The sequence below is a fragment of the Hakea prostrata genome, chromosome 2, assembly GCF_041222555.1.
Source record: "Hakea prostrata isolate BN-2017 chromosome 2, UWA_Hpros_2, whole genome shotgun sequence".
In the NCBI taxonomy this organism is placed as follows: domain Eukaryota; kingdom Viridiplantae; phylum Streptophyta; class Magnoliopsida; order Proteales; family Proteaceae; genus Hakea; species Hakea prostrata.
This window is the reverse complement of record NC_142601.1, coordinates 8,526,617-8,548,058: the sequence shown is the minus strand read 5'-3', so window position 1 is coordinate 8,548,058 and position 21,442 is coordinate 8,526,617. Positions and strand designations below refer to the sequence as shown.

Genomic DNA, 21,442 nt, shown 5'->3' with positions numbered 1-21,442 from the left:
GCTCAAATTAGTTACCTTTTCTCATCATATTTTTTCTTTACTAACTTAAAAGGCAGTAGTTTTTGGTTTGTTGAGTCCTCTAGGGCAAAGGTGGTTGGCTTCTTGGGGTTTTCTTGTTTTTGTTTTTGTGGGGGGCTGCTTGTTTATCATTGCCATGGAAGAAATCTCTTATCTTTCAGATATTTAAGAGTGTTAAGATTGTTATATCTCTCATCTGGGGACTGCTCATTTATTGTTTGTTGATACCAAAAAGAACGACATTTCGACTCTCAATCTTTCATGATGTCTTGAAGAAGAAGACTACCTTGGTGTTTAGTAAATGTTTGTTGGTTTGGACATTAAGAAGACGTTGCAGTGTGGTTTGGGATCAATCCTATCTATGAGAAATTGAGAATATCATCCATCTCAATCGTTTTTCATAGAAATAAATCTCAGATTTGCCCCAAACTTCTTAATAGGGACTCTCATAGGGGAAAAAAAACACAGTTGTATTTCAACATGTTGGTTGCTTTGTTCATTTTTCTTCCAAGATCAATTAGCTATGCTTGTTGGAAGCAGACTGATTGCACTCGAAGATCCCTTCAACTTTGAGGTTTTAAGGTTTCGTTTTATGATCACCCATGGCTAGCCTGTGCTGTTAGTATCAATCCATTGGCTCCTCTGCAGACCTAATTGCATCATCGCCTGCTGAATCTTCGTAACAATGGCTTTCAGAAAAGCAGCCCCTCTCAACAATAATTGGCTCTCCAGTAAGTATATAGCCTACATAGTTTTTCACACACGTTAAAATGATAGATCATTAATTCAAATGTCTCAAGCTTCAACCATACCCAGATTAGGTTAATACACTTGAAATCTTAAAACCTGAAGCATTTACAGAGTAGAAACCTAAACCTGAAACCATTGGTGGCCATAGAGTCTAACAGACTCCAGCGTTCAAAAGGACATCAAGGCAACACCAATAAGGATCACAGGCATTCGCCAATAAGTCACCAAGGCAATACCAACCATACAAAATAGAGAACTTGAGGGCTAAATAATGGTGAAAGTTATATGACCACAAGTACACCCAAAAAACTAAAAACTGTCATTCAATAGCAACCGAGAAAAGAGTTACATGACACATTTGAACATCGCATCATACTTCTTAGTTCCCCTAATATATATATAAGAAAATAAATAAATAAAATAAATATCCAACTCAACTAAGTTTTGAAACCAATTTGATGGATGATATTCTCAAATTCTACATAGGAGCAGAAGTCTTGGAAACCAATTTGATCCAAAATTTCTACCGAGACAAGCTCCCATTGGCAGTTAAGCTCGCTACCTAAAAATTTGTCTGCGTGAGATACCGAAGAGATCCTAGTTTGATGGAGTAAAAAATTAACCAACACACTTTAGTAGCATGAATCTTATTCTAACTACCAAGAAAGGAGTAAAAAAAATTGTCAAGGCCACACATTAACAAAGGGCTTTAGACTGAATTACTCCTAACTGAAGAACAAAAAGGGAGAGAGCTAGCAAGCAAGGATTTATCCATGACACCCCATTTGCCAGCTTGAGGCCCTGCATGCAATAAATTCGCTGCAAGTTTGACTGTGATAAACTTTTGCAAGGCTGTTGTGTCCAAAATCATTTTTTTCATTAGCATATGGAAATCTGAATATAGATCTAAAATTGGCCAAATAAGATGGCCCCAATTCTGATAATCAACACAAAGTCCTAGCCCTCAGGTAAAAGGGAATGCTTGCCACCTTTATGAGTAATCATACAATGAAATACTCTTGTCATCTGAAACACTCACGAGTCGACCTGCCCGAACAGCAGTCCCTCCTGGTGGGCGAAATGCCACCCCCCAAACCTGGTCTGAGTGGTTGCTCATTGTTTGCACAGCTGCCCTCATGTTCAGATCCCAAAGCCGCACAGTTCGGTCACTAGAACCCGTTGCAAGTGCAGCACCATCCGGGCTCACATCCACACTTAAAACCCAGCTTGCATGACCTGACATGGCCCCAAACAAGGTCTTCCCCTCAGCATCATACAAGTGCACATGAGAATCGTCTGAAGCCGTAAACAGTACTCGTGTGTCAACAGGAGAATATACAAGCGACCTCACAGGCATGCAATGGCCTTCCAGGTTATGTAGAAATTTGGCACGGGCAACATCAAAGATAGAGATCGTGCCATCCATTGACCCACAAGCCAAACGTCTCCCATCTGGACTCCATGCAACTGAGAGGACAAACTTGCCACTGCCACTCCTATCAGAAGGCTTTGATCCCTCAGGACGGGGAACAGTAAGAGTGGCAGCTAGCTGCCATGTTGCAGTGTCCCATAGCTTCACTGATGCACTGCCCCCTCCTGCAACTGCCAGAATTGTGCCCTGGAAGAAGTGTAGCAGTTTGATTGGTTAAAGATAATCACAGCTTTCTATCAGATGAACATTAAGTCGTTTATAATTCCACTCATACAATAGGGACAAAAAGCATCATCTTACTGGAGATGCAATATATAACAATGGTAATTGTAAACAAGAAGATCCACATGGGAAAAAAATTTATGTGATGAAGGATTGCTAAAATAACAACTAGCATGCAAACCGTAAAGAGGTGAACCAAGCTCAATTGCATTAAATGTCTGAAAGCCACACACCAACTTATCTGTAAAATTTTTAATCCACATTGAACAAGTCTCAAGATAAGACAATAAAATCTTCTGCCAAACAAATGGAGTTGCATCAGCTCACCATTCACCGTGACTGAGAATAATAAAATGCAAAAACAGAAGTGAGATAAATAGGAACCCTCAATGTGAGACAGAACAACCAGATATCGTATTGGGGTGAATCCAACAGTGTCACGTCAAACTTGAGTCACTTGATTTCAGTGGATCCAGTGATAGATCCTGCCTGCAGTTCAAGGCCCTAATGTATTATTTTTGAGCTGCAGATAAGTTTTGAGAAAAAGAAATTTCTAGTAACTAGACTAAGAACATCTTTCTGTGAAATCAACTAGGCCGCTCTTGGTCCCAACCAGTGCTACTGATTCACCTGCAAAAGCTAAATGGGACATTCAAGAAACTGCAATGAAAAGGTGAAATGGTAATCCAAAGAAAACCAACCCTCCACCCCCCCCCCCCTGTCCTTGCCTTTTGTTTATTATATCGAAGAACCCTAAATAACCTATGAGACAAACATTCCCTATATTCTCAATGCCAATACAAAGTCAACCACTCTTGATCTTAACTAATAAAATATCAAAAGCCTACAATAATGCGTCCATCATGAGTCTCAAACCCTCCAACTTACAGACAATGGATTTTGCATTTCTATGATCTCTCAATTATCATTTCAAGAAAGAGACAACTTGCTTTAACCTAAATAATCAAAGGATGGGCATAATCTTTTATAATCTAAGTATTAAAAAAAAATTAAATGTCAACTCAGAAGGATTTTGCAGAAATCAGGACTTCAACCAAGAGAAAGATTTCACGATTCTGTCATCAGCCCATTAGTAATAGATCTACACCTATCAACAATTTTGCCATTACCAATAGACTTGCACTAATTCACAATTTCACCATTACTGCAGTTCCAATTATTTAAAATTTCTGCAGCCCATTATGGAAGGCCCCTTTAAGTACTGCTTTACCATTATCCTTGGACCTGTCTACACCTATATATCTTCACAATGGTAGCCAACACTGAAACCCTCCAACAGTTTAATTCTTACAAAACTGAAATGAATGCTAAAGTTGATACGCTTACTTCCACTGTCAATACTTTAAATGCCACTGTTAAGACTGCTGGAATCTATGAAAGCATCTATTCTTGATGAATTAAAAACCCCAGAGAAAGGAACACAACAAATGCTACTTAGGAATTCTTCTATCCCTAACTCTCCTCATGGTCCACCACCAAGGTCCCTACTTAGGAGAGCTGGTCATCATGATGATTGTGGAGCTGTTAAGAGCAGCAAGGTTGGAATTTCCATATTTTTATGAGACAATAATCCAGAGCAGTACTTTGGCTGGATTCATAGTTTGGAGACCTTTTTCAGATGATATGGGTTAACTGAAGGCAGAAGAGTATTATCTGTGGAAGCTTGGATCAAGCAACAAGAACAGAATTGAAAGCAAATATTAGCATGATTACTATTTGGGCTGAAATGCATGAGATTATTAAAAAGAAGGTACTTGCCTACTAAGAAGTATTAGTAGCACAATTTCATAATGCACCTGATTAGTGTTGCATTTGCTTCCAGTCGACTACCTACAATGGCAAATGCTACACTGGTGCATTTGGCTCAACAATGTGACCCTCACAAAAATCTCCACCCCGGTGTAATTTCCAAAACCCTCCTGCCATTCAGTGCTGTGTAAAGAGTAAGGACATAACATAAGTGCTCTCAATGCCCCATACTGGTGTTCTCCATTGACAAGGACAACATACCTTCTGAACCAAAGGAGCAACTACTGACAGGAACAATCAATGGCTGCAAGTGAAATAGAGCCTTATGATGTTAAAGATGAGAGTGATGATGAGCAGGGATATTGCTATCTTATTCAGCCCCTCTTGACTATGCATAAAGTTCTTGATGAAGATAAAAATCGGCATTGAAGTAATATTTTCCAAACCAGAGTGTGATGTAATGGCATCCTATGTGATATGATGATTGACCCAAGTAGTTACTCTAATGTTATTGCTGAATATGCTGTCCAAATGTACTCGTGGGATATGATACTGTTGAGATCTATGTTGTTGTACCCAATCATATCCGCTTGAAATTGATGCCATTCTTCATGATAATTCCAATCACGCCGGTGTGAGTATATAGCATGGTCTATAATGGCGTAAACAAAATGGCTAGCATGATAAGCAAGATAATGGTTGCGATCTGTGGGAGTTGGTTCCATGAAGTTTGGATAAATATGGTTTGGGTCACGATGGAATATGATGATTGCATTTTTACCATAATGGGACTGGAAGAAGGCAAGCCATTGTTCTAGTGGTTGGAATTTTTCAAGGAGTATGGCAAGATATTCTTCTTGAGGTCTAGGAGGAGGTCTAGGAGAAGGAGCTCCATAATACGGAGGACCTTGGTAAGCTGGTGGAAAAGGATGAGTATCCTGGAGACATTATTGGAGGTAATGTGTAACGATATGGCAAGGGAGGCAAAGGGCTATTTTGTGCACAACAAAGAGAATTTGAAAGAACACATAATATTCCTTTTGGAATGACCAAGTATGATAGATAGTGAATAAGGTGAGATAGGGAAAAGCCGGATGGCACTTGAACCAATCATCCCTTAAGCCATATTTAGAGATGAGAACTGCCAAAGTATCTTGATAAGTGGTTTTACATTAGCTGATGATAGTACGACAAGAGATGTCACTATAAATTGGTGGAGGTAGGTTAGAGAGATGAGGTGGTCTAATGTCATCATCATCAGGAGATTCGCCATTTGAGGGATTCGGAGGTGGCCTTAAGGATGAAGCACCAGAAGTGAATGGAAAACAAAGAGGGAGGACAAATTGGATGCCTGGGGGTGGCTTCAAGGGTCTGGATAAGAAATTTGCTAGCACATTATGTTTGCCTTTGACATGTTTTACTGTAAATGACCATTTACTAAGCCATTACGCCCACCTGAGTAATTGGGAATCTGGAAGCATTTTTGGCTTGAATTGGAGCATGCAAGGGAATGATGTCATATCCATTTCAATTTGAAATGTATGACCAATGAGGTGGAACTGCAACTTTTCGATGCCTCTTTTGACAACAAAGATTTCTTTGAATGTGCTACGGTATGACTGTTCAGCTGGAGTGTAGAGGCCACATTTATAGCCACAAACCTGTCTTTTTCCATGAAGTTCTTCTAAGAGGACAGTTGCCCATAACTTGTCATGGCATCTGTCTATAAAATATGTGTACTTGTATAGGGAATTGCCAATAGAGGGAGGTTTGGGGCAATTTGCTTAATTTTCTTTATTGCCTAGGTGTGTTATTTTGTCCCCCCTCCTGTCTCTATAGTTCCTCAGTATATGCCCAAAAAGGTTCAAACACCGTACCAATATGTTCCAACACCACTTCCCAAACCTTCCTACCCTTCCTTTAACCTCCTTCAAGACTTTGCCCAACAATCCTCTCCAATTGCAGTTCCACGAGTCGCAAGCTTTCCAAGTCCTTCTTCTAATGATAGAGAGTTTCCCACAGACCTCTTATTAGAAGTATGTGAATAGCAACGAAACTTAGCAAAAAGAAAGCCTCCACCCAAATCTTCTACACCTCCTTCGTGTGGATCCCCTTGAGTCTCCAACAAATTCAAATGTGTTAACTTCATTTCTCCACACTCTTGTTCAAACTCCAAAACCCCTGGTACTTTCTACAAAGCCAGTATCCCCTGCCTCATTTGAGCCTGAATCTGATGACGAGTCTGAAACCTCTATTTTATAACATCTTTTTTTGGCCAATCCAGATGTTTCTACACCAGATCCTCCAATTGTGGATGATGTAGAGGATCCTATGGCAAAAGAACCAATTCCTCCCGCCCCTTTGCAAGTACCATTCACACCTGCTTATGCCCCCTTTGGCAATTATGAGTGTAAGCACTTCTTCACCCTAGATGATATTCCAGTCACTGAATGGCCTACTAGATTTCAAGAATTCCATGCTTGGCTTATAGCAGAACGCTTATATGAAGGTTACACTGATAGCACAGCCATCTGTAAATTTCTAACTCATGCTATTGGTACCTTGAGAGAATGGTATCTTAGTTTTGGAGCATACCGACAATTGCAATGGGCTCAGCTTCCTCTGTCTCAGTTCATCTCTGTCCTATAGGGTCGATTTCTTGGAGACTTAGCTGAACGTAATGTTCAAGAATGAGAGGATTTTCTCAAAATGAAATGTTGTTTTTTGGACAGAAAAGACCTCCAGAAACACTACAAGCGCATGCTACCCAAGCTTTTTGTTCTTGGTGGACTTGATGATTGGAATCTTAAGCAAATCTTTGTCAACTCCTTCCCTGAACCCCTTGGCACTAATGCTCCCAAAGGACATACCATTGATTCTAGTTCTATTGACCAACTTTATCAAGCCATCTTATCCTCTTTGGATAAGTTATGCCCGACAGCACACATTCTTGCAGCAATGGGAAAAGACCCAAGTCAAACTTGGTACTTCTTGCAATACATCCTAGCTCCAGATCAAATGCAAAGATTCCAATTGTATGTGTCTTACTAAGAAGAAATCTCACTTCAAAAAGTTGTTCTTAGAATCCTCTAAACCGCAAAAGATTAATGCAAAGAAATTCAAGGCCAGGTCTACTTTCAAACAAAACCCCCACAAGAATTGGAAGTCTCTCCGACAAAAGAAGTCTCGAGGAAAAACATCTGATAAATGTTATGTTTGTGGGCAAAATGTCATTTTGCCAAAAATTGCCCTAGAACAGATCTTAAGCAGAAGAAAGAGAAGCTCATTCAAATGGCTCATCAATTCCTTCTGGAATCCACATCTTTAGATGATATTGATGTTGATGTTGAATCACTCTAGTCTTTGAAATGATGAAGATGAAGCAACTCTCTTCATGGTTGATCTACCAGAAGATATCTCAAAGCAAGAATCCTCTACTTCTGATGAAGATACTAGCCTCATATGCCAGATAACTCAACCTGATGTTTTACCTTCTCTCCCTTCCCAATCCAAATCAGCTCCTATCATTCTCCTTTTGGTCCCAGTAACCATTCAAGAAACTGCATGGAAGAGACCAATCAAGGTTATTGCATATTTTGATACTGGTGCCTCTTTCACCATGTTATCCCCTAATTTTCTCCCCTCTTGATTTGTGGAAATCTTGCCATCAACCCCTTTTAGCTAGAAACGGAGAATCTTTCTCTGTAAATCTTGTAACCAAGAATCCCAGAGCATTTAATAGGCGTTGATGATGCATGAGAATTAAATCACGTGATTAATGATCCTAATGTTGCATACACTCTCTATATGGCATGACTATCAAATTGATCATTATAAAGACTTCCTGGACAACCAACCGGATGATGAACATTATGAATGGGACTTAGATTCTGATTAAATATTTATGTTATGTACTTTTACGGTGTTGTATTCTATATTTCGATGGTATTGTATACCCGCAAGGTATTGCATAGTACTATACAAGTGTGATGTAATATTAATGCAAGTGTTGATGTCATCACTGATGTCATCCTTGCATTATTGAGTGACTTTCATTTGCATTTCATGTACATGTGAGTTGTATCTGCATTTCATTTGAAGCTCCTTTGTCTATAAAAGAAGGCTACCGGTGTGTAATAGTTACAAGTTTGAAGAAAATAAGAAATATGTGTGTTGTGTGTTCTTTATTCCTAGTTAACTTCTCCTTGATTTCTTTTTAAGCTTTTACGTGAATGTTTTCTAGACAAATTCATTCATAGTTTGGTATCAGAGCCACATAACATTGCATTGCATATTTCAAACCACATAACTAGACATGGACAACTCTGCCGCCTGACTTGGTGACGGGTGGTGTTGCATGCATTCTTCTTCTTTTATTATGTTCTAATTTTTTTTTTGCAGCTCTTAAGATAGAGGTTGCAGTGTTTTAATCTACGACATTTTAGATATTCTATGGCTTCCTGAGATTTTTTATGTTTCTTTCGAAAACTAGGTGCCTAATCTACTTCTCTATGGTTCTTCCACAAAAGGTCCTTGAGCAAAGGAGGGCTTCTCTTCTGTTGACGTTTACGGCCCTGGTTAAGCTCGGAATGAGTTGGAATCTTAAATAACGGATCATCTACACCTTCGATTTCAATAAGCAACACATTTAACTACTCCTTTAGCTATTTTTGATCTTTATGTATGTGATCTCTTCTCTGCATTTCCTATCTTAAAGTGGTGTCAAATTTCCATGAGTCTTCTTCAACCCCCACGAAATTCTACCTCTTCTTCATCTTCTGCTTCCAGTTTAAGTGTTTAACACCAATCACACTTTCCTCAAACCCTAAGGTGGATCTCCCTTATGAGATTAACTATGTTATTGACCAAGAAAAAGTACCTTCTGCAAATCAAATCCATCCCACTAAATTCCCTCTTTTAAACCCATATTCAGTTTTTCCAAAAATTTTAGAATCCAAAACTATCAAAACCTTGCTTAAGCCTCGCAAGACACCTACCATCAAGGAGATTGTTCAAGCCAATAGTTTTTTGCAGTTTCATGTGGATTTGTCAAGCAAAGAACAAGACTTATTATTGATGTGTCTCCAGATCTCATTAAGCAATGGCTTATTCAAGGTTATACACACCTTCATCTAAGTGCTCTCTCCATCTCTCCATCACTTTTCATAGAAGACGAGGTATCCCGGCAATTTCTCATGTTGATGTTCTCAATTCAAGATTTCTCAAGTACCATCATGCTACTATCAATCATCTTCAGACTACTTTAAATGTTGGCACAATGTTCTTCACTATCTTTCCCAACTACAATATTCTGCTAGCAGATCCATTACTTCCTCAAGCTTTAAAGCTTCTGTACATACTACTGGCACTCCTCAGGCAACAAGGTCCATTGCAGCAACTCTTTATTACCAGATGTGTTATAGGCTGCAGAATCACTTTTTTTATTTGGATACCAGACATACTAAAGATGCTCTTTTCATCAAGGTAGATGCCAACCAGTTAGTAACTGCAACCCAAGTGCCCCAGCAGATACCTCGTGAAGAACTTGCACAGCTTCTTCCTGAGTCATGGATCACCAATTATGAGGCTATTCATGCTGAACTACAGCAGTCTTCGGCCTTAACTTCTACAAATCCAACGTATAGGCAGCTTAAAGGACAAACTGAGATCCGGTTCCCCAAGCCAACTGCTTTCCTGATTCTTCCTTTGGACCTCCCACAGCAACCGCAACTATCTCGGGTGCCAATGAAGTTCTTTTCTCCAGATGGGTCTTCCTGTTTATGCTTTTAAATCTTCTTCAGGACACAAGTTTTTTTATGTCTGCGATTGTCCAGACGGCCTTTGCGAAGAAGATGCCCCTTTTGCTCTCTCTCTAAAACCAAAGAAGAAGTCCCCTTCCCACCGAGCTCGTGATCCCCTTTGCGCTCGTTATTGTCAAGGATGCCCTAATGTGGGTCCTTTTAGAGATACACTTGGTAAATACCAGTTTATTGTTGACTATGGATCCAAGACAGCATGCCCCCTTGGTTGTTGCCAAGTTCCAGAAGAATCCTCATCAGATCATTCACCTTATCATCCATCCTTCATGATGCATGGAAGTTCCTCCTCTATTAACAAGTCTTTTCCAGCGGCTGACACCTTTGATGAGCAACAGCGAAAGCATTTATGGAAAAATTACTCCTCCCAACACCATTAACCGAGATGGCCACAGGATTGAGGATTCTACTTTTGAAGCAGCTCTGAACTAGCAAGCAGAAAATGCCCTTGTTCAGAATCAGTACTTGCAAAAGCTTGTTGCTTATCAAGAAAATACCTCCATGCAACTTATCCAAGTTAGTGCCGATCTCCGTTTATTACGTGGCAAAGTTGAACATTTACACAATGAATTCATGTAGTTAGCCATGGGTTGTTAAAAAGAATTATATAAATAAACTCAGTATAGTAAAAATGAGGATGCTAAGATGGATCAGTGGCAAAACTAGGAAGAATAAGATAAGGAATGATCATATTAGAGTTGGTTTGGGGGGTTGCTCCCATAAGTGATAAGCTTCGAGAAAGTCATTTAAGGTAGCACGGCCACGTTCAATAGAGACCTATAAATGCCCCGTACGGAGAAGTGATATAATCCAGATTGAAGGGACTAAAAGAGCTAGGCATAGACCTAAGATAACCTTAAGAGAAGTGATGAGAAAGGAAATGCATAGCTTCGGCCTTGTATCTAGCATGGCCTCAAACAAAACTGATTGGAAAGCAAGAATCCATGTAATTGACCCCATTTAATTGGGCCAAGGCTTGTTGTTGTTGGTTGTATCCAACTTCCACAGTAGTGCAAAGTGCACACGCAAATCACAGTAGCCCAAGTAAGTTGAAGATCACCCCCACCCCCATCACATCTTCCCTCTCTCACTTCCCCTTCAGTTCCAGCTCCCAGCCTTTCCTCACCCTCTCCACCTGTCTGCACATTGCAGAAACCTCACCCCTACACTCCCAAAGGCCATAGAAAATCCCTTCCCTTGCTGTTTCAGACCTTTAGGCACCCTCCCCACCTTCCTATGACCCTACTAATCCCTTTCCCCTGCCCGTCCAACCTTGTGAGCCACCCCCTAATTCCCCTTTTCCCAATCAGTCCCCTGTTTTCTGGCAAATTTCTGATAAACAGAAAATTCTGCAATTTTTTATAACACTGTTGAGATCTGAAACCCTCAATTCTGCTACCATTCAGACCCAATTGTGTTGGTTCTTATTTAATAGGATCCTGGAGGATCTAACCCAGACCCCGGGTCACATTATTTATAGCAAGAAAGAAAGAATGTAACTCTTAACTTGGAAACTAACTTAGACTCAACTATGACTCAGACACTAACTCAACTAGAGTTTCCTCATAAGTTAGGACATCTTTTACAATTAAATAACAACCACATAAAATAAAAGACCTAATTAACCATAAAGAGTCCAACCTAAAAGAAAAACTTTGTATGACACTAGAACTCAACTACTAATTCAAACTACGACTTCAAGACATCCTTGGACTCAGAAAACTAAAACCTAAATTCTGAAAATAAAATAACCAACAATTTTGGCCTGGAAAATGACCAAATTGCCCTTGTAAGGGTTTGGCCAGACCTAGATGCGCCATCTTGGCTGACCTTGGAGCCCTAAACCAGGGTTCCAGCCAAGGGGAGGACCTTTGTTCACATCATGAAGAGTTCAGGAAAGAAGAGGGAGAGAGGTGCTGGGAGAGAACAGGAGAGAAAAGCAGTCACACGACTTACACCATAAATCTTCCTTACACCTAGAAACTGCTAAATAGGTACTTTTCAAGCTAGGAAACAACTCAAAATGGATCTCCTACAGATATCCAACCGTAAGTGGAACTCCAACAGAATTGAAGAGTGGATTAGGAAAATACCCAAGTTAATAAATGATAAATATCCTTAAATAACCATCGTTTAAAGGAATCATTCTGCTGTGGAGTTTAGTTACTGCCATGTACAAATTTGTCTAATATGTTGTAATCCATTGCACACCAACATAAAAAAAATATATTTATAATAATAGAAAAAGTATTATTATTAAAAAAACTACACACACAAGAAAGAAAGAGAGCTAAGATAGGCCTTAACATCTGAGAAATGAAGTTATAAACTTGGGAACTAATTGGATGACTGTTGTTTGAGGATGCAACCATCAAGATAGCTGTGAATACAATTCAAGTGCTAAAGTAACAGGAATAACAATAATCAAGACAGGAAGGAAATACAAAATCTAAGGAAGATACTCGAGTACCGAGTTTAGAGGGAGAAGTATATTGCATAATTCATCAGGCTACAAACATGTGCTAGTATAGTGACGGTACTTAATGAGACACAGAAGTTGTTAGCTCTCTGAAACTGTTCAGCATCAATGACATATCAAACAGTATACCAGTTGCAAGTCTAGGGGTCCTACATTAAGTAGAACTGTAAAAGACTTCCATTTGCAGTCTATTGAAGCTTCCAGGAAGAAAGAACCACATCTGTGGGTGGGATAAGTTAGGAACCAGTTCAGAGAGCTCAAATTCATTATACACTTTGCAATTTATCCTTTAAAGAATTAAGAGGTTCCTGATGGAATCAATGAACAATTTTAAAGAGAATTGAAAGCTTGGCCCAAAAGTGAACCCATTTGGTCTTCTGATACCTTTGTACGGCCAAGTTAATAAAGAGGGATGAAAGTGGCAAAAAGGTATTAGATGTCTGTACAATCAGAGCTTGATGGCTGAAGCAAAAGTAGCCCTCAGTCAAGCAGAATTTGGAGTAGCCATACTTACTAAACGCAGGCTCTAATCGTGATTTTCAACTTATCATACCATTCAGATATGAGAAGGAACAATATTACACATTTCCTGCTTCCCGTCCCAAATATCTTTAATCATATCCATCGACAAGAATGAGCTCAAAAAAATAATAATAATAAACAAATAAAATACAAATCAACAGAAATAACTATCTCCTAAATACTGGCCCCCCAAAACTTTTTTGAGACTACAACACATACACAATAAATATAAAAAGAGCAAATTCACAGGGATAACAACAGACAAAGTAAGATGTAACCTTAGGATCAAACTGCATTTGCCAGACTTCGGAAGGAGGAGCTTCGAGAGTTGCAATTGTTGCATTTGTGTCAACATCAAAAACTCGCACAAAACTATCGAGAGAAGCCGATGCTGCTATCACTCCAGATGGGTGAGCTGCAACCGAGACAACGCCAAGGCAGTGTCCACTGTTTGTTCCCTCCAAGACAAGCTCGTCAGCTCGCCATAACTTAACTGTCTCATCAAGTGAACCAGTTAGCAAAAGAGGTGGTCGAGAATCAGTTGCAGGAACCCAAGCAGCTGCCCATATTGATTCTTCATGAGCATTTTCGACAGATTTCAAACCCGCAAGCTTCATTGCAAATGTAAACCCTAGGAAGGCAAGAAGAGGAATAAGTCGTCCTCTCTCTCTCTCTCTCTCTCTCCAGAGTACGTTTCTCTCTTCCCAGTTGGAGCTTTGATTTGTTCCTTGGTCAAGATAATCTATTTTCTCTAGAGGCAGAACAGGAACTCTCTATTGTTCTTTAACTTTCATGTTCCCCCCTATGCAGTTCAGGGCTGAATGCGAGTCGGTCCACTGTTAGACAACTTCAAGCATGGACCCTGATCATGACCAAGTAAAAGCTATGATAACATAAGATGGATACAAATACAATACCAAGTGAAGTATAAATACAAATTCAAGTGGAACAACTAGACCAATTCAACATCAAAGATAAGAAAAATATTATGTTCAAAGTGTAAAAAGGAGTGAAATCCTCCTCTCTGGAGTTATGGGAGTTAGCATAATAGGTTTTGAGAAGTTTTAATTAAGTTTAGATAAGTAATTCTGAGTTAGGATTATTTACTTTGGTTGTATAGGTTACTTTTTTATAATAAGTTGTCGGACTAGGCCACAGATTCTCCCTTCTGCTCTTCTTATTAGATTTTGGTGTATTATACTTGACTGTGCTCCATGGTATCAAAACTATAAAAATTAAGAGGAAAAAAATAATAATTTTTTGTGAAGAACGAGGTTTATTATCATTTATTGCAGGCTTGATATAAACATTATGTTATCTTTTTGCTGACATTTTAAGAGATATAGATCTGTGTTCTGTTTGGTATTCTTCTTCCTTAAATCTCCCCGTTTCTCTCCTATTTACACTTGGCCAGACCACTGTTTTATGGATGAATTTCAGAATTCAATCTCTGCTTACAACTTCTTTACTAGTTCACAATTTGAATGAGAATCAGTTGATATCAGTCTGTAACCATTCTCTCCAAGAATTTTTTGAGTACCTGTTCATACAGTTCCAAGTTGACTGAATGTTGAATGCTCTGCTTCTGGCTTTCTCCACAGGTAACCAAACTGACTGCTCAAATCTCCACCAGAACAATATCTTTTGATTGGATCCACCTACCAGGACTGGGTGATGCTGTTGCCAGAGTTTAAGCTTTGTTGCCAGGCTTTAAGCTAGCAACAGCCCCTTTCTTAGACTAGCTTTTTGACTTCTACCTCTAGTTCCTACATCATGAGGTATAATAAGTTTTGGCCTTCTTAAAAGCCCCTGGTTTCTGAGCTTTTGTTTCATGTTAACTCCTACCCAGTTCTAATTCAAAAACTGCCTTTTATCATTAATTCTTAACTCCTTTCAGTTATTATTTTTTATTCAAGAATGGTCCTTAGTTGCTCCACAATGCCTCTATTTGAGGAACTTATGCTTTGGTGGTATCGCAACCCAAAATGGTACCTGGGAGTTCTGGATTGCATCACATTAATCTGAAATGCAGTACTTGGATTTTGAAGACATTTTCATGAGTTCTTCTATGCAAGGTTTAAAGTATCCCACGATACCATGAGATACTAGCCGATATGTATCCGTATTTGATCCAACCGATACGATACATCTCGATACGTCTCTCCATTGAATTACACTAAAATACGTTAGCTAGAGCGATACAATACTCGATACAGGACAATACGTCTCTTAAAATCAAATGACCGATACGATACATGATACCGATACTTTAATCCTTGCTTCTATGCATTAGATGTGGCACTTGACTAGAACTGATCTGGCTCTACTCAGTAGATTTTGTATTTTCCTGATATCTGGGATACCTATTCTACTCATCAACAGGACATACTTAATCAAGGGTGTCACAAATACAGGAAGATTATTCTGCTGGCATTTTTTTGGGGGTGGTTAACTTGACATATCCCATTGCTGCAACTGGTGTAATTGTGACTGATCTAAATGATCTGGCACACTCATCATTTTGCCAATGTTGTGATATGATTATTATCGTTGGAGTTTCTTTTTTAGGCTTATTTAAATCTGACTTACCTGATACCTAGGGTACATCAAGACTTGGTAAATTATTCTGAGTGCAATATGATGATTTGGACTGCACAAGTATGTTTTGGCCTTCTACCCTACAGTATTAGCCCATGAGCAGTTCTAAATGTGAGCTGGAGACTGAAGATATTATCTGCAGATTATGGTACATTCATGTCATCAGGCTCATGTGTTCATGTCATCTACTCTTGTCAGGGTTTAGGGTCCAGATATCTACTTGTGGTTTGCAATATAAAGATTGTTTTTTTGGTTCACATATGTGCTGTAATTTGTGGTCCACAACTACCTAATGCTGTTACCTGTGATTCACGAAAATTTATGTCGTTGTCTTCTTTGTGGTTAGAAGTAAATAAAGTTGTCCATTCTATCTATAGTTAGCAGCAACCTATGCCACTATTAATTATTGATAATTATTAATTTCATTTCTTTTATTTAATATATTTTATTTTCTATTTATATTTAATTTATATAAATATAAATTATTTACTTATTGTTACAGACAAGATCTTAAGATCTATAGAAAATTTATTTACAAATTCTCTCAGCAATTTCAATTCCATTTTGATAACATAAGAAGAAAGAGTAAGGATAAGGAATCTCTCTTTGATTTCAGATTTCAAGTCTTTTCTTTTATTATTCCCTCTGCCTGGCCTGGTCAATACCTAGCTGGATCCTTGTTTTGTTCCAATGAATCATAGATCAAATGATTTCATTTATCTGATTTTAAAAAAAAAAATGCTTGTTATGGAATTATGAAGGAAAAAAAAAAAAAAGAAGAAAAAAAAGACACCATATACATATTATCTTAGAATATATTCTACCCCATCCATTTTATTTTATACCCTATTTATTTCTTCAAGGAACAAGCTTTACTTTAACACTTAAATACACAAAAAGATTTCATTTTTACTTGTTCTATCACAGAGTACCCATTCACTCAAAACTCATCTGCTGCCATTTATACTTTCTGTAAGGGGCCTAGGCTTTTTCCAACTATTCAACAGCCCCCTCACGTAGTTCTTTTGAATTTCGAATAGTACTCAAGATCCTCTGTTTTTGATTGTCTAATAAATCACTTAATGAAAGTAGATTATCTTCCCAAAACTTCCACAATCTCTTTCCGAACCAAACATGAACTTTTCGATTCATTTGGCTCTCACACTCAGTTTCTTATGGGGCATCCCCCTAGAATATTTAAAGGACTCTTCCAACCAGACAAGAAATCAGTAATTGTCAGCAAAGTTGTTTCTTTTTTTTTTTTTAATCCAAAAAACTCTGTTTACTTTTTCTTCATACATAAAGATAATAAATAGGTTACCAATTCAGCATTGAATAAAAAAGTCCTACTTTTTTTATTATTTTTATTTCTTTTTTATCCAGTAAATGGTTAAATGTATCAAGTCATTTTATCGATATGAGTGTTCTATATCGAAAAGATTGCCAACTATTTAACTTAAAACCATCTACATACTAAACTAGTGGTAGAGAGAATACCCAGCTGCGTCCAGACTTCAAATTCGTTTTAACCATGTTAACAGTTCAACCTTATTGGTATTGTTTGATAGAAAATCACAGTGAATTTACCAATGAGTTGCAAAATGCTATGGTTCTTAAATATGACTTGATTTCTTCTTCTTTTTTTTTTCATTTTCAGAAGTAATTCGCGAGATTGGGCACCTTTCTTTCCTAGTTTTAGTTTTTAGTTTGAAAGAAGAAAGTGGTGCAACTGGTTGGCTCCAGCCTATTCTTGAAATAAACAACTCGCACACACTCCCTTTCCAAAAAAGATCAATACACCAAGCACTACACTTAGATTTATTGGATTATTTGCTAAAATATCATTAACCCCAAACTCCCAGCAGATGGCCAATAACCCAAGGAAAGGAAAGAATTGGTTCCATTTTACATATGATCTCCTCTTATAAATATGACTAACAAAATCCAACAGGGTTCTTTTTATATCACTTCGCCCTTTTTGTTTTGGTTTATTTTTTCTTAATTTTCTTATTTCTAAATTAAATATATTTCTATATTATTTCATCTTTAAATTGAAGTTCCAATAAGAAAGATACTTAATAGAATTAAGTATCAGGTCTTATATCAATTTCAAATACCTCTTTTTGGTTGCAATACTGTCTAAAAAGAGAAAAAGGGGTTCCACTTCCACTAGACTAAGGGCAGGAAGACGAGTGGATCCGGTAATTCATCATCCTCACAAATCAGACCCTCTCGTGGGGTATTATCTCAAGGAATAAGTGATTGTAGGAGTGAAATCTTGATCTAATTGGAAAAGGGGAAAGGTGCAAGTCCAATGCAATAAAATAAAATAAAAAGTATTTTTCTCTTTGCTAAGATTAACCAAAAGGATTCGCAACGGAACAACCTACCATGTCATCGTGTCAATTGGTTGCAGCCATCTATGTTCCACCCACAACTATCTTCTTTGTAAAGATTATGGTAACCTCAATAAATTTTTTATTATACCACAGCACATTCAGGTTCAAGGTTGGCAACTATGCAACCCAAGAATGCAGTTCCATCGGAAAGAAAATAAACATAACATATATGCATATTACAACAAACACATATTCATTTCTATACTACATACGGAGAGATTCTTAATGTTGATACAACATTGAGATCATTCAGGAGCCTTACTAAACAACCAATACGACAGCTAACTCAAGAAAACGTTAATGTCCAAAAAATACCAATCTTACCTTCTAACGAACCTTTAAACAGATAGATAGCCGAAATCCACAAACAAGAAAGTCAGATTGGATGCTCAAGAGACAAAAGGTATAAACCACAGGTCTGTGTAGCCCATAAGGAGAGACTGAGAGAGTTTTAAGAATCTAACCCATTTCCCATAGAGGATGCTGGTTGAAGTAGTTCTGCTACTGGAAATACTGGAAATTCCCTCGCCGATCGGTGCTTGTTGAAGTAGTACTGCTACTGGGAATTCGCTCGCCGATCGCTGTTGCTAACCTGATGAAGACTCGCTGCTACTTCTCTGGTCCTAGCATCGGCCGTCTCTGTGCTGTAGTCTGGTGAGCCCTAGCGCCGCATGACTGGTAGAATAGCAGTGTAGGAAGAGCGGAATCAGGGAGCTTTCGCGACAAGGGGGAGAGCGAGGGTTTAGGGTTCGTGGCGGGGTTGGCCCGGTTGGGGTTACAGTTCCGTTTTGGTCGATAACTTGAACCGGGTTCAGAACAGAAGTATGCGTTTGGTAAATCGTTCCCGTTTTAAGAGCAGTCGTTATGGAAAATCATTTTTTTATATTTCTATGCTAGAGCACTGGTCTTTGTTTAGAAATGAACGTATGGTATATCTGTTCTAAAAATTATTTTTCAAACAATATTAGAATAAATGGGTGTTTAGTAAACTCATTCTTAGGTTTCAATCAGGACCAATTTTATTATTTTCATTTATGTTCTTTGATAAAAATATTTTTTTATATTCTGCAAAAGGTATTCTTCATACCACCATTTTGACCGGTTTGTTCTTAATGAACAGAATAACAAACTTTTTTAACAAACACGTATAACAAAATAATATCAAAAATGTTTTTTAAAAACACTAGCAAACACACACGAAGATAATTTTGAAGAAACATTTTTTTCTTTGTTTAAAACAAAAATAAATAACAAATATTAGAGAAATATCTCAGCTTTATCCCCTGAGTTACCTTGAAGTTAATCCACCACTTAAATTTTCTAATTTACTAATAAGGTGCCTAAAAGATAAAAATACATCAAAAACACTCATTGCTATCAGAAAATCACCGTTAAGTACTGATGTAAGCAAATTAAATATTTAAAATGACAATAATAACCTTGAACGAAAAAAACTCATGCTCAACTTGTTTTTGTTTTGATCTACCTTCTCTGACTACTTCCTCTCAAATCATAAATCATCACAAAGTTTGGAAGACATGCATCGTGAATACTGCTTGAAGTTTAAACTTAATTTCATTTGTAACATATGCTTTTATACATTGGGAACAAAGGTATTACACAATAGGTGGAATTATGCCTTGGACCCTAAGGACAATACTTTTTCGTATTGATATGTAAAAATTATTTTTTTACCTTTTTCAGTAGAAGATAAGTAAATTAATTGAGATTACTAACATTAGTAGTAGGAGATATGTTAATAAATTGAATAAATCAATAGATGATATTATTACCAAAAAAAAAAAACATATGATATTAGTATAATAATATTATGAGGTAATTCAGAGAGTGGCATTAAAATTTTCCAACATATTAGTTAGCTAAGCTCACGGACGTCTGAGGTGTCATTGATTGGTGAAGCCCACTAATTTCAAGAGAGTGATATTATAAATGCTGCAATGGTGTTACCGTTTCTTTTGGCAACATATTATCTTGCTTAGAAAAACATAATGGTTAGCTAAAAATTATTTAAAATTGTTTTAATTTTTGAAATTTTTGCAACATAAATTAAAATTATGAAAATCTCAGTTTCTTTTGACACAACAATAATTTGTTACTGGGGAAAAATAATCCATGTGGCAGGACCTTTGGGTCTTAGAACCGAAAACTAACAAAACTCATCGATTCGCAATCAATGCGACAATATGTGTAGGTATACTTTACAATCTAACAAAAATATTCTTATATGTGTAGGGGTTTCTCACCACCAGTTAGGTTTGAGCATTGAGATATGCAAAGATGGACACATACAGTTCGTCAATTTTGAAAAGCGGAAACTTAATGGAATACTGGATACTATGCTTTTTGGCCTACAGTTAGGTATGCATATTGTGAAAGCAAAGGGGATCAAAGGGGATAAGGGTTGACGAAATTTGGACCAATCATCATCAAATTACAAAGTTCTTATCAATCCCGTCAACAGAAAAGTGGTCTCTATATTATGAATTACCAAAGTTAATGGACTTAGCTGACACAACAAAACATGTGATTTATGTTGACTTCCCTAATCCAATGCTCCAATTGTATTTTGAAAACTATGTTTATTTTGCAGCCACACAGCTAGATATTTGTAGTAGTATATCACGTACAATGTAAGTGCCATCAGCTCTAACTTTCCTTTAATTAAAGTTATTTTATTCTTTCAAAAATAAAAATAAAAATAATTTGTTACTTTGTCTATTTTTCAAAGCAAGTTAAATTTAAGTGAAAGAGTTTCATAGAAGGGTTTTCATGGAATTCAACATCTTACACATAACCACCCCACTCAAATTCTTTCAAAGTGTAATAGAATCTTCTATTTATTGCTTCTTCAACCTTAACGTCTAGAATCACATGACTCTTCATCTTCTTTATCTTTCGTGACCAAATTTCTTCTTCATCTTTTTATATCCGATGAAACTCTAGTAGTTGCCTTCAGAGGTAGAGCTATTAAAGGGCTTGGGTTTTTTACAAAATTTCTATGTTCATTTGATTTTTTCCCTTGATTTTCTCTTTGTATGTCTTGAATAGAGTCCATATTTACTATTCCCCCCAAACTTTCAAAGAATCTCTAAATTTTATCCTCAAATTTTGATTATGCTAATAGCAATTTAAATCATTTAGCTATTGATTTTATCAAATCTAATCATCATCATTGAATTTATTTATTTTTTAATCCTTAAAATTTCAATTATTATTAATAGCAATTTAAATATCATTTAGAATTTCAACCATAGATTTTATCATAAATAATATGATCATTTAGTTTTTTTTTTTTTATTCCCTAAACTTTCTCTTAAAGTTTCGACTCTTATTGGGGAGCAATTTAAATTTAAGTTTTTATTAATTGGATGTTCTGAACTTCAGCCATTGATTTTATTAGATTTAATCATAATCA

At 37.3% G+C, this 21,442-nt stretch overlaps 1 protein-coding gene across 1 annotated transcript; it reads right to left on the bottom strand.

Annotated features, from left to right (window-relative positions):
• Window positions 1–1,460: 1,460 nt before the first annotated feature.
• On the bottom strand, window positions 1,461–18,739 carry VIP3 (Transducin/WD40 repeat-like superfamily protein). The gene is made up of 3 exons (XM_089144163.1): window positions 18,471–18,739; window positions 13,288–13,871; window positions 1,461–2,386 (listed from the first exon to the last, which is right to left on the bottom strand). Exons 2-3 carry the CDS (start codon window positions 13,624–13,626, stop codon window positions 1,760–1,762), a joined length of 966 nt encoding a protein of 321 aa, XP_089000289.1. The 5' UTR covers window positions 13,627–13,871; window positions 18,471–18,739; the 3' UTR covers window positions 1,461–1,759.
• Window positions 18,740–21,442: the final 2,703 nt, after the last annotated feature.

What these genes read in the sequence shown, in the direction of transcription:
- VIP3 (XM_089144163.1), bottom strand. Translation starts at nt 13,626, where the DNA reads ATGAAGCTTGCGGGTTTGAAATCTGTCGAAAATGCTCATGAAGAATCA. An exon ending in AAATGCAGTTTGATCCTAAG is followed by an intron (nt 2,387 to 13,287) that starts GTTACATCTTAC and finishes CACTTCTTCCAG; the next exon opens with GGCACAATTCTGGCAGTTGC.